General features: G+C 44.5%; 1 protein-coding gene across 2 annotated transcripts in view; it reads left to right on the top strand.

The window, feature by feature from the left end:
* Positions 1–17,714, top strand: part of Dnajc7 (DnaJ heat shock protein family (Hsp40) member C7) — a 38,707-nt gene that overhangs the window by 12,307 nt on the left and 8,686 nt on the right. For both annotated transcript variants that reach the window (XM_021175511.1, XM_021175513.2), the window contains 6 exons: positions 6,521–6,609; positions 9,707–9,831; positions 10,099–10,212; positions 12,660–12,734; positions 15,995–16,113; positions 17,378–17,531. In XM_021175511.1, coding sequence (XP_021031170.1) covers positions 6,521–6,609; positions 9,707–9,831; positions 10,099–10,212; positions 12,660–12,734; positions 15,995–16,113; positions 17,378–17,531 — 676 coding nt within the window. The remainder of the gene's footprint in view (positions 1–6,520; positions 6,610–9,706; positions 9,832–10,098; positions 10,213–12,659; positions 12,735–15,994; positions 16,114–17,377; positions 17,532–17,714) is intronic.

Below are 17,714 nucleotides of genomic sequence, written 5' to 3'. Positions count from 1 at the left end.
TTCGAGACAGGGTTTCTCTGTGTAGCCCTGGCTGTCCTGGCACTCACTTTGTAGACCAGGCTGGCCTCGAACTCAGAAATCCGCCTGCCTCTGCCTCCCCAGTGCTGGGATTAAAGGCGTGCGCCACCACGCCCGGCCAGCCATGTATTTTTAATTAATGTATTTCTAATTTGTCGAGCTGTAAATGTGCAAAGTTGGGTGGGGATCATAAGCTTAAGTTGTCTGATTCAATCACATGATCCTGCTAGAAGCTTTGTAATGCCGAATGATTCTTTGGCAGTACTTGTGGAAATAATTAGCAGCAATGAATGAACAGCAGATTCAGAGAGTATACCTACAAGCTCAGGCATATAGATTTTAACAGATGTAGTGTGGATGCAGTGACTGATAGAAAAAGAAAAAACAAATACATATTAAAACAGGAATGTTTGGTGTTTTTTTTTTGTTTTTGTTTTTTTGTTTGTTTGTTTGTTTGTTTGTTTGTTTTTTCGAGACAGGGTTTCTCTGTATAGCTCTGGCTGTCCTGGAACTCACTTTGTAGACCAGGCTGGCCTCGAACTCAAAAATCCACCTGCCTCTGCCTCCCAAGTGCTGGGATTAAAGGCATGCGCCACCACCGCCCGGCTTAAAACAGGAATGTATACAAAGAGAAGACTATTCAGTTTGCCCACCTTTGTAAAAAAGGGTACTGATCTGGGGTGACGCTATGAATGCATGCAAAGAGAATTTGTTTGCAGCCGGGCATGGTGGCACACATCTTTAATCCCAGCACTGGGGAAGCAGAGTCGAATATCTCTGATTTAAGGGTAAGCCCAGTGTATAAATTGAGTTCCAGGCCAGCCAAGGCTACATAATGAGGCCTTATTCCCCCACCCCCCAAAAAAAAAGAAGGGGGGGAAGAAAAGAAAATTGTGTGTGTGTGTGTGTGTGTGTGTATGAGAGAGAGAAACACGCCATACATCAGTATAAGTGTCACAGGACAACTTTTAGGAAATGCTTCTCTCCTTCCGAGTATTCAGCTTGGTGGTAAGCACCCTTACTGGATGAGCCATCTCACTGACCCCGTGTTTTGGTTCTGTAGCCATTTTCAACAGAATTGGTCCTTAGTGATTCACATCAGAATCATTTCCAGCATCCTTGAATCAGAGCTGTTGTGCTTATAATGTTTGGCGTTGACCCAAGGGTTGGATGGGAAATTGGATAAGCTAATTTTATGTAGCCAGGTCAGTGTTGAAGGCCTATAACCTGAGTTGGGAGTTCAAGGCCAACCTGAGCAATTAGTGAAATCCTGACTCTAACAAGTATAAGGAAAAGTGTGATATAGCTCAGTGGTGCAATATTTTAGTTCCCAGGTTTTTGTTGTTTTTTTTTTTTTTTTAATTTTATGGTCATGGTATATACATGTATTGAAATATTCTGTTTTACCTCATACATAGTTATCTTGGGAAAAAAGTAAAACGTTTAAAAAGTAAAAATTAAAAAGACAGACCAAGCAGTGGTGGCGCACGCCTTTAGTCTCAGCACTCGGGAGGCAGAGGCAGGCGGATTTCTGAGTTTGAGGCCAGCCTGGTCTACAGAGTGAGTTCCAGGACAGCCAGGGCTATACAGAGAAACCCTGTCTCAAAAAACAAAACAAAAAAAAGACCAAACAAAACAAGAGAATCAAGGACAGAGACTGGGCTCTGCATGCACACGGTACTGAGTCCAACCCAGCATAAATTAAGAGGGGTACAGTGGCACAACTTAGGGGGTTGAGGTAGGAGGACCAAAAATTCACTCTTGGCTTTGCAGTGAATTTGAGGTCAGCCTGGGCAAAGCAAATAAAGCAAAGGAAAACAAGGACCCTGCAAAGGCTTCAAGAAACTGAGAGCTGTGCAGTTACTGTGGTACCTCCCCGAATCACTGCGGAGCATGACTGCTATTTTCTTTGTTGGAAGACAGGTGGAAGGTTCGCCACACACAGCATTGCTTCAGAAGGCCTGTGTGTGTCTTGATTGAAAGTATTAAAAGCACAAGCAATATATTACAGTTGTTAACACCATCAGACCAGTTCTCTGGATCTTTTACTTTAATATTTTAGGGTCTAATCTGAACTTAATTTTGGGTTTTTATTAGTTTTTTTTGTTGTTTGCTTTATTTGGTCTTTTTTGAGCTAAGATTTCATTAGATAGCTCTGACTGGCCTGAAACTCCATATATGTAGACCAGGCTACCTTCAAACTCATAAGAGATCCACGTACTTTTGCCTGTCAAGCGCTGAAAATTTAATGTCATGTCCATAGAAAGGGATCTCGCCAGGCATGGTGGCACACACCTTTAATCTCAGCACTCCAGGACAGCCAGAGCTACACAGAGAAACCCTGTCTTGAAAAATCAAAAAAAAAAAAAAAAAAAAAAAAAAAAAAAAAAAAAAAAAAGAAAGAAAGAAAGAAAGAAAGAAAGAAAGAAAGAAAAGGATCTCAAGCCTTCCTTTCTGGGCACTGCTATATTTTAGCAGGTTCATACTGAAAGCTCAGTTATCAAAGAATTAATAACTCTGGCAGCAGTGACAGCTGCCACCTCCAGGTTGCCCTCAGTCCCAGGGTTAACTAGCTCTTCTTTGACACTTCACCCTGCAGTCTCTTTGCTGTAAGGGCAGCCTGAACAGCTTCAGCTTTTCTCAGGATTTGAGAAAAGGCAGGACTAGAATTACTTAGCTCTGGAATTGTTCCTGCCGTGGCCCCGACAGATTGCAAAGATTCCCGTCTTCCTCGCTAGCCTCAAAGCTGGCGTCAGGCCCGTTGGTCTTGTGTGTTTGATGAGTCCTCTTTGGACGTAAGACCTGGATACAAAAAATTAAGCAAGCATCTGGCCTAGAAGCACCAAGTGCCCAAGCCTGTTGTCTCGGCAGCTGCCAATCAGCCGCGTTTCTGTGAAAATACGTCCTTTTCATGAAACTGTGGGAATAGCTAATTCTGGCCCAACATGCAATGTGAGGTTAAAAACATGGCAACTTGTCACAACACGACTCTTGTTCTTTTTGCTGTGGGCTGACTCTACATTACTTGCTTTGTTTGCTCTAGAATGGAATCTACTCACCATTTACTAAAGTGAAATGCCTTTCTTGGGGGAGGCAGAGTCCATCCCCTGGGCCCTGCATCTTAGAGAGAAGGGAGCTCCATTCCTCTGTGACTGAGTGTTATGGGCCTCACTATGCTTTAGTAAATCCAGATTTCAGTCCTAGGACAGATTCTTCACACCAGAGCTGTTTTGTGTCTTGGTTTAAAGTTTTTTTTGTTGTTGTTTTTTTTCAGACAAGGTTTCTCTGTATAGCCCTGGCTGTCCTGGAACTCACTTTGTAGACCAGGCTGGCCTCAAACTCAGAAATCGGCCTGCCTCTGCCTCCTGAGTGCTGGGATTAAAGGTGTGTGCCACCACGCCCACCTAAAGAATTTTTTTATTGTCCTTGCCTCACTCCCTGTAGTACAGATCAGTTTTAAACTTCTTATCAGTATCACATAAGTGAGCATTAGAAAGCTTAGATAGTACATTACTTTGGATTCTCACAAACATGGTCACTCCCTGACCTTGAGCAAATTATTTAAACTCAAGACTTACTCAAGGGAGGGTGCACAGATAGTGAAATTTACTAACTTGGGTAGTTGTGCATGGAACTCACATGGCTCACATAATAGTTAGTCATGTCCACTGAAATTATCATTTGGTTTCCGTTAGAAGCCAGCAGCGCACTAGGCACCATGGGAGGGAGCAGTGTTGAGGAAAGACCACCAACCAGTAGTCCATAACAAGCAGTAGGTCTGGGTCCTGTTTTTTGTTACTAATAAGCTTGTGCTGCTGGCACAGTGGCGGGTGCTTTGGTTTTCCTCAAGGATCTGGCTATTCTTAGTCACTGCTGACTGACGGAGCAGCTAGATTTTAGTTGCAGATGGGTTAGTATCTCTGCCAGAGTTTACTACATTTCTTCAAAGTGGTTTTTTTTCAGCTTCTGGAATCCTGTTTAGGAGAAGCCCATGGAATCTCTTGGCATGTCTGCTCTTAAAACATAAGCTTTTCCTAGAGTTTTTATAGCACTTTGCTTAATTTATGTTTAAAGGAGTTTTGTATATTGCATTGAAAGATTTCAGTTGAGACTCTTAAGTTTTGCAGGTGAGGGAGGCTGTTCCTGGGTTCTTGTAGTAGCAGATGGCCTTTTTATAGCATTGTGACAGTTAGTATAATGAGATTTTTCAGGCCGATTTCCACCCAGCAGAGTTTAAATCTGTCAGCATTAGTAGGTCACCCCATTTTCCTCCTCCTTTCCCCAGGAGTCTTTTTATGTCAGTGGGGCTTACCAGAGCAGTGTTGGGGAAGAATGGAAGTGGAGGGAGCTTTGCCAGTTTGTCGTTTGAAACATGTAAGAAATGAACCACAAATCTCACCTGTGCTGTGTCATAGGATCAGGCTGCAGTGTCCCCTATCATCGCCATGAACTGTTGCTGCCGGGGATGTAGTCAGTGACACAGTGCTGGCCTGGCGTGTTCAGATCCCCGGGTTTGATCCCCAGTTCTAGAGTGGGACACCAAAAACTCTGACTTGTGTCTCTCCTGGCAGCCGTGGACTGGTTCCCTTTTGCATATATGGCTCTGGCGAGTAGGAAAGGAAACAAAGCCTTAAAAGAAACATGCTTCCGTAGCTGGGCTGCAGTGAGGAATCCTCTGTCACTCAGAGTGGGAAATAGGAGGTTTTGAGATACTGCTTGTATTTTTTCATCTCTGAGACAGGTTCTTCTGTGTGGCCCTGACTGGCCTGGAGCTTCCTATGTGCTGTACAGACCAGGCTGGCCTCAAAGTCACAGAGATCCACCTGCCTCTGCCTCCTGAGAGCTGGAAATAAAGGTGTCTGCCTCCACACCCAGCCACTTTGGGTACTTTTGACAGAGTTTTCTAGCTTGCTCTTTTCAACACTGTTTGTCCAGTCTTGTCTTGATGCCAGCTGGTGGGTGGACAGCACAGCGTGGTGGGTGGAGGGCGTGGAGAGATAGGCACTTCCTCCAGCATCTAACTCCCTGCTGTCAACTTTGCTCAGTCTTCCATCTTACACAGTACACTGTCACTCCTTGGTTATACACTTGGACTGTTCTTCCCGTGACAAATGGGAAAATCACTCTCAGGAAACTGAATTAAGATTCTTAAGGCTGTGTCCCGTTTCATACTGAGAAGTCAGTTGTCCCCAGTGGAAATTACCTACAAATGTAGACGTTTGCAAATATTGACGTATCACAAGTTTATAATCCCAGCACTTGGTAGGCTACAGCAGAATTGCCACAAATTCAAGGTCAGCCTGGGCTACATGTTAGGACACTGTCTCAAACCCGGCCCTTTAAAAAACAAAAAAGAGGCCGCAGTTGTGACATACTGGAAAATTCAGTGCTGGCTTTCAGTGGCTCACTTACTAAGCATATGTGTTTGTTTGTTTTTTAAAGATTTATTTATATGAGTACACAGTTGCTGTCTTCAGGTACACCAGAAGAGGGCCTCAGATCCTATTGGTTGTGAGCCACCATGTGGTTGCTGGGATTTGAACTAAGGATGTCTGGAAGAGCAGTCAGTGCTCTTAACTGCTGAGCCATCTCTCCAGCCTGTGTGTTTGGTTTTTTTTTTAAAGATTTATTTATTTTATATATATAAGTACACTATAACTGTCTTCAGACACACCAGAAGAGAGCATCAGATCCCATTACATATGGTTGTGAGCTACCATGTGGTTGCTGGGAATTGAACTCAGGACCTCTGGAGTCCTGAGTTTTAGGAGCAGCCAGTGCTCCTAAAAGCTGAGCCATCTCTCCAGCCCGTTTTTAGTTTTGGGGTTTTTTTTTTTTAATATTTATTTATTTTTATTTTATGTGTATGAGTATTTTGCCTTTGAGTATGGATGCGCACTGCTTATTCCTGATGCCTTCAGATGTCAGAAGAGGATAGTGGACCTCCTGCAGCTGGAGTTACAGGTGGTTGTGAGCTACCATGTGGGTGCTTGGAACTGAATCTAAGTCCTCTATGAGAGGACCATCTCTCCAGCCCCTGGTTTTGGTTTTTGAATCTATATCTCAGGTAATACAGATATCCTCAGACTTGATGTGTAACCAGGGTTGGCTTTGAAATCCTGATCTCCTGACTCTGCACCCCAAGTGTAGGGTTGTAGGCATTTGATACCATACCTTGTGGGGTTTGTTTTGTCTTACTGTGTTGTGCTCTGTAGCACAGACTGGCCCCAGAATCACAGAAGGTTTTTTTGTCTTAGTCTCTCCAGACTCTGGGCTTTCAGGTGTGAACTGCCGCGCCCAGCTGAGCGTAGTTTTCCTGGTTTTATTTCAGTGTCTCTGAATAGATTGTGAGTGGATTGGATTATTTCATTGGACCTCTTTTGGCTCGATTGGCCTGTTGGACATATCTATAATCATTTCCAGTATATCACACTAACATGAAGCTGGCGCTCCTGAGCTCACCCCTGAGGCATAGTGATGTGACTCTCCTTTTCCTTTTCAGGGAAGCAGAATCCTTCAAGGAACAAGGGAATGCGTATTATGCTAAGAAGGACTACAACGAAGCTTATAACTATTACACAAAAGCCATAGGTAAGAAGGATCACAGCAGTGACTCGCTTGCCAGACTTTGTAAGTGGTTCCGGCCTAAGAAGCAGCTCTTAGTGAGCTGAGCTCACAGCTCACTCCTCCCCAGGATCAGTGATTCTGCCCAACACTTGCATCCTTCTCTATCTCGGGAAACAGAAATGAGTCTTATCTCCACGTTCTTAACATGCCAGCATATTTTATTTACCTTTAAGACAGTTTCATGTAGAACAGCATTGAACTTGCTTATAATTGAAGATGACTGTGAACATAGACAGCATTGAGCTCACGTACGTCACAAACACACCATAGTTCACTAAACACATTGGCCCCCTCTACCCCCCAAAGGCAGTTCAAAGTCGTAACTTTTCTCTTGTGTTGTGTTGTGGTGCTGGGGATGCAGTGAGACCTTTCTGAACACCTGTGTAAAAAGGCTCTACCTTGTACTGCAGACCAGTCCCTAGAGCTGCAACCTTAAAAGCTGGACGCATCATTGCTCTTGTAGTTTGCCTGTGGGTGACCTTTAAAAAGAGTGTCAGCGTGAGGTTCCGAGCAGTCCTGAGCTCCAGTTACTCTCTACTCCCTGTTCACCCCTCAGCCCTTTATCATTGTTTGTGTGAGTGTGTGTGCATGTGCGTGTGTGTTTGGGAGCACGGGTGGGAGTGTGCACACACACGTGCTTGCTATGGCATGTGTAGCACTCAGGATAACTTGCTAGAGCTGGTTGTGTCATGGTTTAGCCATGTGGACCGTGTGAAGTCTTGGGTCGTCAGGCTTGATGACAAGTGCCTTTACCTGCTGAGGTTGGCCCTGGTTTTTAAAATTAGCTTCATTGTTTTTTTAAAAATGAAACCCCAAAAATACTTGGAAATAAAGAACGTAACGTTGAAATTAACCAGACCCTATAGGTACAATAGATATTCTGAAGCTGCGTGACTTCACATTAGATTTTTACACTTTCGTTGTCAAATACATTTTTAATAACCCACTACCGAAACCAAAAAACTGTGTGATACAATTAGAGCTAGAAAAGAATGAGGCTCATACCCTCTTCTATAGCTCATGTATTACCTGCATTCAGTTTCTGTTCGGGCCAGAGAGTTCCCCTGTCTTGTTTTCTTTCTGCATGTCACACTGGGCTTATGTGCACATTTGTTTCTGTGAGTATGTAAGTTATAAATTAGGATCGGCAGGGGAGGGAACCCACAGTTTTTCCTTTTTCTGAGATTGTGTGACCGGGTATTACACATTCTAAGATCTTCCATCTTTGTGACTGCATTTTTCTTAGGAGTGGAACAGGATCCCATTGCATTCATGTATGTGTGTGTGTGTGTGTGTGTGAATGTATGTATATTTGTGTTTGTGTGTGTGTGTATATATTTATATATATATATATATTCTATATGCACCAGAATTCCGTTATCCATCCATCCTAGATGGGTATCTGGGTTTAATCCAGTTCTTTTCTGTGGCCAGGCAAGCAGTAATAAACATGAGGACACACCTCTGTCATGAAATGGAGAGTTGTTCTCTGGGCATACATATGAGGACACACCTCTACCATGAAATGGAGAGTTGTTCTCTGGGCATACATATGAGGACACACCTCTATCATGAAATGTAGAGTTGTTCTCTGGGTATACATATGCCCGGGTAAGAAAGAGCTGGGGCTTGTAGTTATGTTTTTAATTTTTTTCAGAACTCTCCAAATTGATTTCCACGTTGGCTATATTAAATTGCACCCCCCCCCCCCCCCAGTGAACAGGTTTTCTCCACATCTTCTCCAACAGTTAGTGTCAGCTTTGTTGATGATAGTCACTTTCACTAGGATGAGGAGATATCTCAAAATCATTTTAACGTTTTTTGTTTGTTGGTTTTGTTTTTGTTTTTTGTTTTTTCTTTTTTTATTTGGTTTTTTGAGACAGGGTTTCTCTGTGTNGCCTTGGCTNTCCTGGAACTCACTCTGTAGACCAGGCTGGCCTCAAACTCAGAAATCCGCCTGCCTCTGCCTCCCGAGTGCTGGGATTAAAGGCGTGCGCCACCACGCCCGGCTGGTTTTGGTTTTTTGAGACAGAATTTCTCCACATTTAATAGCCCTGGCTGTCCTGGAACTCTCAAGAGATTTTCCTGCCTCTGCCTCTGAGTGCTGGGATTAAAACTGTGCTCCTGGCTCTGGTATTTCATTTGAGACAGGCTGGCCTAAAACTGGCAGAAATCTTGCTTTAGCTTCCTGTGCCCTTTCCCTTCAACATGTTTATGTTTGTTTGTTCGTTTATTTGTTTGTTTTGACATAATTCTCTTACTCTTTTTCTCCGCACTTTTTTGGTGTGGTGTGGTGTGGTGTGTGATGTGTGTGCGCGCGCGCGCGCGTGCACGCATGGGGGGGGCGGTGTATGTGCGTCTGTGTGTGTGTGTGTGTGTGTGTGTGTGTCCATCCATGTGGAGGCCCGAGGTTGATTTTGGGACCATCCTAGATTGTGTTTCTGTGTTACTCACGGAGGCTGTGTCTCAGTCGAATGAATCTGGAGCTAATTATAATGACTGGGGTTACTCTTGATGGCTCGTTCATTTGGAGGTTCCCTTCTCCCTTCAAGGCTGGAGTTCCAGGCAGGCCACCATGCTTGCCCCCTGGGGACCTTGATGTGCATACTCAGACTGTATTACAAGTTTCCCTACTGAAACATCTCTCTAGGCCTCCCGAGAAATAGTCCTTTGAGAGGTAGCCTGTACATAAGGTCAGTAGCCTGAGCTGAACTTTGTTTTGTCTCACTATGTAGCCTTGGCTGCCTTGGAACTGGTTCTGTAGACCAGGCTGGTCTTAGACTTCTAGAGGTCCGCTGTGTCTCTGGAATGCTGGGATTTAAGTTTGACCCACTATACCAGATGAACTTGCTTTTTACACAGTTGATTTTTTTAATGTGTTTTGAGTGTTTGGCATGTATGTATATGCACCACTCAGAAATTTGCCTGCCTCTGTCTTCTGAGTGCTGGGATTAAAGGCGTGCACCACCACGCCCGGCTAACAAGAGCTCTTAACCACTGAGCCATCATCTTTCCAGCTCTCTGCGCTGAACTGCTTTATGTCCTATTATCTGTCCTGTAGATATGTGTCCTAACAATGCCAGCTATTACGGTAATCGAGCGGCCACGCTGATGATGCTTGGACGGTTCCGGGAAGCTCTTGGAGATGCGCAGCAGTCAGTGAGGTTGGATGACAGTTTTGTCCGGGTATGTAATGGAGCTCTTTGGTGAAGAATGTTTTACAGTATCTCTGCCCTAGAGCTGCTAACCGTTAGGAGCATTTCCTCTTTTCATTGTGACAGCCACAACCATCTCCTAATTGTGACAATGTCCCCTAAAGATCAAGTGCTCCCTCTGAGAGCACTGCTCTGCCTTTTCACTGCATGCTGGTGTGTAGACGGTTTGCTGTTGTATTGATTGCTTTCTGCCTGTGCAGTCATGTTTCTTTCCTCCCTCTGTGTTCTTTTCTTCTAGGGACACCTCCGAGAAGGCAAGTGCCACCTCTCACTTGGGAATGCCATGGCGGCATGTCGTAGTTTCCAAAGAGCTCTAGAACTGGATCATAAAAATGCCCAGGCACAGCAGGAGGTAGGTCTGATCTATGAGAGGTGGTGCAGTGGGTCTGGAAAGAAGAGTGACTAATAAGGCAGGACCGACAGGCCCACTTCACCAGCAGCCACACTTAGCCAACTTTAGGTAAATCTCATAGTCTCTGCGACTCTGTTACCTTAACTGTTAAATGAGTTTTCAGTATGTAAAAAGTGGAAAGCTTCAGAGATGACTGGGCAGACGCATAATGTTTCAAGGAACGAAGTTAAAGCATTTGAATAAAGTCAGAGCTAGGGTGTAGCTCAGTTACAGAACATTAGTCTAGATGTTCTGAGTCTTGGTTTCAGATCTTGGGTTTGTCAGAAAGAACTGGTGTATGTTCAGATGTGGCTAAAGGTGGTAGCACACGTCTTTCAGTTCCACCTTTGTAGTAGGCGCCTGGACACATTTGAGTGAGCATCTCAAAACTGCCCAACCCCTGGCTTACAGTGGCCATATTTTATGTCTCCTGTCTTCCTGAGACAAGTTCAAGACCATCTGTAGCTACATAACAAGTTTAAGCTAGCCCAGGCTACATGAGACCTTGTCTCCAAACAAAACAAAAAATGAGTCTCCATGTAGCCCAGGCTAACTGGTCTCGTCTGTCTTGGTATTGGAGGGGTCTATTTGTCACTAATTTTATGTGTATTGCTATGAGAGTATCAGACCTTCTGGAACTGGAGTTACAGACAGCTGTGAGCTGCCGTGTGAGTCACTGGGAATTGAACCCAGGACCTCTGGAAGAGCAGCCAGTGCTCTTAGCTGCTGAGCCATCTCTCCAGCCCGTCACCAGCTTTTTAAGGAAAAGTTTCATTCTTATTTTCCTTGGAGTGGGGGTTTGGTTTTTTGAGGCAGAGTTTCTCAGTGTATCCCTGGCTGTTCTGGAAATTGTACTATACACCAGGCTGACCTCGAACTCACAAAGACCTGCCTGCCCCTGCCTCCTGACTGCTGGGATTAAAGGCTTGCACCACAACTGTGGCTCCTTTTGTTTTGTTTTTTAAATTTATGTGTATATGTACTCTTGTGCTTTCGTTTGTATGAGGGCAGGCTGGTACTGGCTGTGGCAGTGATGTTGGAGATCAGGGTTATTGCCTGAAAGATCATGTCTCCTGTTCTGTCTTGTTTAAAACAGTGTCTCTAGTTTTTTTGTCTTTGAGACAAGAATCTTACGTGTCTGTGAATGCCCTGGAGCTGGATGTATAGAGCAAGCTGCCCTTTGCTTCTCAAGTGGACATTACACTGACCAGCAAGATAGGGTCTCTTGCTTGCTTGCTCCATACTCACTCTCAGCTAACTGACACTCCAGCTACTGGAGAGTCTTATTCCCAGCCCATCTTGCCTTAGCAGCACTGGGTTTATATATACACACTGCCGCCTCTGGTTTAACGTGGGTTATGGAATTTGATCTCAGGTTGTCACACTTGTATGGCAAGTGTTTACACACAGAGTCATCGCCCTCACCTTGATTTTGTCTATATATGTATGCATGCATGCATGCCACCTGTATGTGTCTACAGAAGCCAGAAGAGGCCATCAAATTCCCTGAGGCTGGTGTTACAAATTATAAGCTACCCAGTATAGGTGCTAGGAGTAAACTCAGTACTGTGGAAGAGCAGCAAGAGCCATTAAACACTGAGCCATCTCGTGTGTCGTGTGTCCTGCCCTATGTGTCCACACACCCCCTTTACTGGGTTTCTAGATCAGGTCTCTATCTGATACACTGTAATCCAGGTTAACCTTGCACTTGCTATCCCTCCGAGTGCTGGCGTTAGACATGTAGCACCGTGCCTGCTTCTTTGATGTGATTCTTTTTTTCCTTCTTTCTTTTTCGAGATAGGGTTTTACTATGTAGCTGTGTAGCTGTGGCTGGCCCTAAACTCACAGAAATGGACCTGCTCTGTCTCTCTCTCTCTCTGTTAGGGTTAAAGGTGCTTGCCACCATGCCCAGCTTCTGTGGTTTTCTGTTGTTGCAACCGTCTTACTATATAAGCTCTGGCTCTACTCACTATGTAGTTCAGGCTGGCCTCAAACCAAAGAAATCTGCCTGCTTCTGCCCCTTGAATGCTAGGATTACAGGTGTGTACTATCACACCTGGCCTCAACCAGATCTCCTCTCTCTTTTATTTTTGGCTTATCAAGACAGGGTTTCTCAGTGTATCCCTGGCTGTCCTATACTTGCTTTGTAGACCAAGCTGGCCTCAAACTCAGAGATCTACCTCCTGAGTGCTGGGATTAAAGGTGTGCACCACCAGACCCTGCTCCAGTGATATTCTTGTTATTATTATTATTTTGTCTTTTTGATTTTTGAGACAGGGCTTCTCTGTGTAGCTCTATCTGTTCTGAACTCTGTGGTCCAGTGATATTCTTGAAAGAAGGAATTTATCAGGGTCTTAGTGACTTTTATGATTGTTCAACCTAAACTTCATTTTTTTCCCATGGTGTAGTTCAAGAACGCCAATGCAGTCCTGGAGTATGAGAAGATAGCAGAAGTGGATTTTGAAAAGCGAGATTTCCGGAAGGTAAAGTAGAGGCAACTAGAAGCTACCCTCCTCTGTGCTGTGATAGTGCAGAGCGGTCTAGACTAGTACATTGTCATTAAAATTTGGCTTTGACCTTTTCTCTCTTAAAAGTATTTTTTGCTAAGTTGCTTTATTTCTTAATTTTATTTGGCTTTTCAATAAGGAGCAAAAATCAGCTTGCTTATATTCCCGTTGGTTATATCTCAGAGCTCTGCTAATTAATGAAGAAAAATCAGCTGGAAATAAGTACTGGGCTGAGTGATCCATATTGATCTGATTAACTTGCTTCTGATGGAGTAGATGCTAGGAATAAGGGTGGGGAGAAGGAAACCTTGTTACATTTTGGAGTGTGTGTGACCTGTTACATCACCTTTCTCTGCAGTCTGTCAGCCACGGCTTCAAGTGCTAGGATTACAGCATGAGCCCCTGCCACCTTTTTGATGTTATTTTGGGTCTTGTGTGTAGCTCAAACTGGCCTGAAAGTTGGCAGTCCTCTGCTGCCGCTATACCCAGCTTGTAATAAACTTCACAGTATGTGGTAGGTTTTGACAATCTACATGTTAAAGGGCTTGATGTATCTGAAATAGGGAGCAAGTATGAACGTTCCAGGATTTTTCTAGAACGTGGAGTTAAACCTGGAGTATGGATCTCCTCGTTTCTTAGATAGGAGTGAGAGCTAGCTTTCACTAAAGGATCAAAGTAGGAAGCAGAAGATTGGCAGAGGTCAGAAATCCGCATCAGGAGATGTATGGGCTCCTTCAACACGGTGATTCTAGTCCAAGGGAGGAGCTGTTGCATCATATGTAGGGGTTCGCGTAGGGCTTTCAGTAGCAGGTGTTCAGGAAATGTTTGAGGGAACACGTAAGCATCTTTTTTGAGTTTTATACTGTGAGGGCTTTTATTTGGGAATAAATATATCTGACTAGTTTATGCAGATTTGCAACATTAACTGTCTTCTGCCCATGGGTTTTGATAATTATTATGTTTTTGTAGTTGGTTCGTGTGTGTGTGTGTGTGTGTTTGGAAAGCAGTTCTAACTACTATCACGTTTTTTGTTTTTTTTTTTTCAGAGGCTCACATAGGCAAAAGCTTTGTCCTGAAAGGCAGTCTTTTGGGTTTCTTTTCTCTCTTGCTCACTCTGGAGCCAGAATCCTGAGTTTGTGACAGAATCCTCTGTTTGTGACATCCCAGCCCCCACCACTGTAGCTCATGGTGATGTCACAAATGAAGAATTATGATCCTGGCAGGGGAAACAGATGAACTTAGAAGAAACAAAGATCTTCTTTGCCTGCAGCTGTCCCTACTGGGGACGTGGTTGGGGGTGGCAGTAAGCATTGCTGAGCCTCAACTGATGTTCCTCACGACCAGCAGAGCCAGCTCTGCATAGAACGTTGAGCTTGTGAGGCCAAGGGTGTGGCTGCTCCACTGTCCCTGGCTTTTCCTCGTTGTACCTCAGTTGTCATTACTGTCCTTAGAACTTCCAGTGACCTGTGCCACTGAAGGAGCGCCATCTTGTCATTGTTAGGTTGGCGGGGCTGAAAGTGTCAGTGAGCGGCTCAGTGTTTTCTTTCTTGCTTGCTTGTGGGTTTTCTTTTTTGAGACGAAGACTCTATGTAGTCCTGGCTGCCCTGGAATTTGCTGTGTAGACCAGGCTGGCCTTGAACTTGCAGAGATCTGCTTGCCATTGCACCCATCTTGCCTGTGTTTTTAATCTGTTTTTGAAAAGGCCCTCAGTGCAAATAAAAAGCATGGAAAGATATTTAGTGATGAGTGTTCCTTCAAGCAGGCCCTCTGGTCTGCCTCGTCTCTCTGCTCCCCGTCTCCAGTGCTAGGGCGGAGCTCAGGGTCAAGTTCTACCACTGAGTACATCAAATACAGATTATTGGATTTGTTTGCATGAAAGGTAGTGCTCTGTTCATGTTATATAGCTCTTTTTCCCTCCTCTGAATAAGTCTTGGAGGTCTTTCTACAGTAGTAAATGGAATATTAGTGCAGTCTTTAGAGCTATGGAGTATGCCATTGTATTAGACTACAGCGATGAAAGTTACCTTCCCTTGCTTTTAGAATTCATACTTGGAGTCTTAGAGGTAGTGGTGTCTCTTAGTTGCAGGTTTCTCCTCTGGTCCATTATTCTTAGGGAGAGGGGACCGAGGGAGGATATCCCAGGGGTAGCAGCTAAGTGAGAAAGAGCTCAGAGAACAAAGTTGTGGAGAAAAGGATGAGTTTCTGAGAGCTGTGTGACTGACAGGGAGCACGCTGTAGCTTTCGTAGATATAAGTGAGGGACTTGCTTGGCATTTACACAGAGCAGCCCGGTGGTAGTAGTGATGTGACATCCACTAGAATCCTTATAGATGGCTAGTTCACAGTGGAATTTCTATACTAAAATGAGTGTAAGGGACCAACACAGTAGTAAGATGTGCTTTAATCCCAGCACTCAGGAGGCAGAAGTAGCTAGATTTCTGTGAGTTCAAGGCCAATCTGAACTATATGGTGATTTTCAGGCCACCTAGAGCTGCACACTAAAACTGTCTTTTTTATTTGTATGAATATTTTGGCCCCACATATGTCTGTGCACTATGTGCATACCTGGAGCCCTTACAGGCCAGAGGAAAGCACTGAATGCCTTTTGTTTGGATCCCTTGGGACTTTGCAGACAATTGTGAGCCACCATGTGGGTTCTGGGAATTGAACCGAAGTCTTCTGGAAGAGTATCCAGTGCTCTTAACATCTAAGCCATCTCCAGGCTCATCCCTCCTCCCCATGTCTTTTAAAGCCGTGATGCTGTTGTCACAGGAAAAGGAGGGGCGCAACAGTTTCTGTTCTGTGTGTAGCACTGATTCTGTGCCAGATTATTTTTGCTGATGTTCTTATCATACTTACCAGCTAAAGCCTGACAGATAGTGGAAATAGTAAATAATGGTGTTTGCGAGAAGAATGTGAGCTCTGATCATAGTCACTGTGGGCTCACCATGGAGGCTGCTTTCTGATTGAAGGTAGCGCTCTAGCGTCCTACTGTATTTAAGATGGAACTTGGTGACCTAGAGCCTTGCTTTCTTCTCTATTCTTTGTCTTCTCATCACTAAGATAAAGGTAGTGATATTACTTATTAACTCCATGGGGCATTGGTGTGCTTACTGAATGAACGTGTAGAAGCTTTGATATTATTGTACCAATAAGCAATGATGTCTTGAGCAAACTCAAGTGAAGACATTTCTGGAGTCCCAGTTGAAGAGCTCACTTGCTTTCCTCTTCCCTTAGGTTGTTTTCTGCATGGACCGTGCCCTAGAATTTGCCCCTGCCTGCCATCGATTCAAAATTCTCAAAGCAGAATGTTTAGCAATGCTTGGTCGATACCCAGAAGCACAGTTTGTGGCCAGGTACGCAATCTGGCCAGTTCATGACTGAGATGCATAGTGGACTCCTGACTGCTGGCTACATGGGGGCTGTGGGTGTCAGCTAGGGTTGTTCATGCCTTCCTGGAGCTTAAAGCCAAAGGTTAAAGCAGGTTAAATCCAAGACCCACAAGGTATATAGGATGCAGCTGTGTTACGGGTGCTCGAGCCTTGTGTGAGAGAGCTTAATGAGTCTGAGTTTGTTTAACCTCTGTTTTCATATACTCTATGGGAGTTCATTCTCTCCTTCCATACTGCAGAAGGTTTGGGGGACTGAATTTAGGTCAGCAGGCTTGGCAGCCATCTCACTGGCCTGGGTTTGTTTGAATGCAGTTCTTTCTACTCCAGGAAACTCTTTTTATCTATCCGTATTGTAACTCTTTGTGTCCTTTCTTGGTCCCTGGTCTCTACTGCAGCTGCTTAGCTCTGTCCTATGCCATAGTGCAGAAGCAGCCACAGATAACAGCCAAGTTAGTGTAAATCAGATTTTAGGGACATGACCCAAGGTTGGGATGTAGCTGGATTGGAAAATGCTTGTGTAGCCTGGTTTCATTCCTCGGTACCATGGGGTGGTAGAGAGGCAATGGTACAAGTGCTGGCCTGCTGTGTGCCTCATTAGTAGAGCTTGTGCTTTAGCTTGTACTGAGCCTTCAATCCAGTCCCTATTACATATCACCTATCACCAAAATACAAAACAATACCACAAAGGACTTAGCCCTGAGGGCAGTAGTTTATTCACCCTACTCTAATTCAATAAAGATTGTGGGGCATAGCCAGGAATAGTGGTACACACTTATAATCCCAGTGCTTGCCAGAGGCAAGCTGATGTCTGTGAATTTTGTAGGCTAGCTTGGTCTACAGAGCAAGTTCCAGGACAGCCAGGGCTATACAGATAACCCTTTGTCAAAAACAAAAAAGAAAAGATGATGAGACACAAGGAATGTATTGGGCTGGATTGGTGGGGGAGAGGGGGTAGACTCATCAGTAAGTGCTTGCCTGTCAGGTCCCAGGCCCTGGGTTTAATCCCCAACACTGCTAGGTACGGGGAGGATGAAGAAAGAAAAACATAGTAAAGATATATAGGTTCTCTATATATCTTGTTATTTTAACAAGGCTTGTTCTTGAGAATCTAGTCACCTGTGGATGAACTTTGAATACTAGCGCCATGATCAAGAAACAGTTTGACTACAGATGGTGGGAATGGCCAAGACATTGTACACCACAGCTGAACGTGTCCTTTTTATTACAGTGACATTTTACGAATGGATTCCACCAATGCTGATGCTCTGTATGTCCGGGGTCTTTGCCTTTATTACGAAGATTGTATTGAGAAGGCAGTGCAGTTTTTTGTCCAGGCTCTCAGGATGGCTCCTGACCACGAGAAGGCTTGTGTCGCTTGTAGAGTAAGTTCTAAGCCTGATGTTCTGAGAGTGGTGGTGAAACTTCCTTTCATATCTCATGGTATGAGTGAGACTAGGGCTACAGCTCAGTGGTGAGGTGAGGTGAGGTGTCACGCTGTCGTGCCTGTGGCCCTGGATTCCATCCCTCCTAGCAAAGTCGGGGGAGAAGAAAATAAAGAGTAGAAG

This window comes from Mus caroli, chromosome 11 (genome assembly GCF_900094665.2).
Source record: "Mus caroli chromosome 11, CAROLI_EIJ_v1.1, whole genome shotgun sequence".
Lineage (NCBI taxonomy): Eukaryota > Metazoa > Chordata > Mammalia > Rodentia > Muridae > Mus > Mus caroli.
The sequence above is the reverse complement of the archived record's forward strand: the minus strand, read 5'-3'. Positions and strand labels throughout refer to the sequence as shown.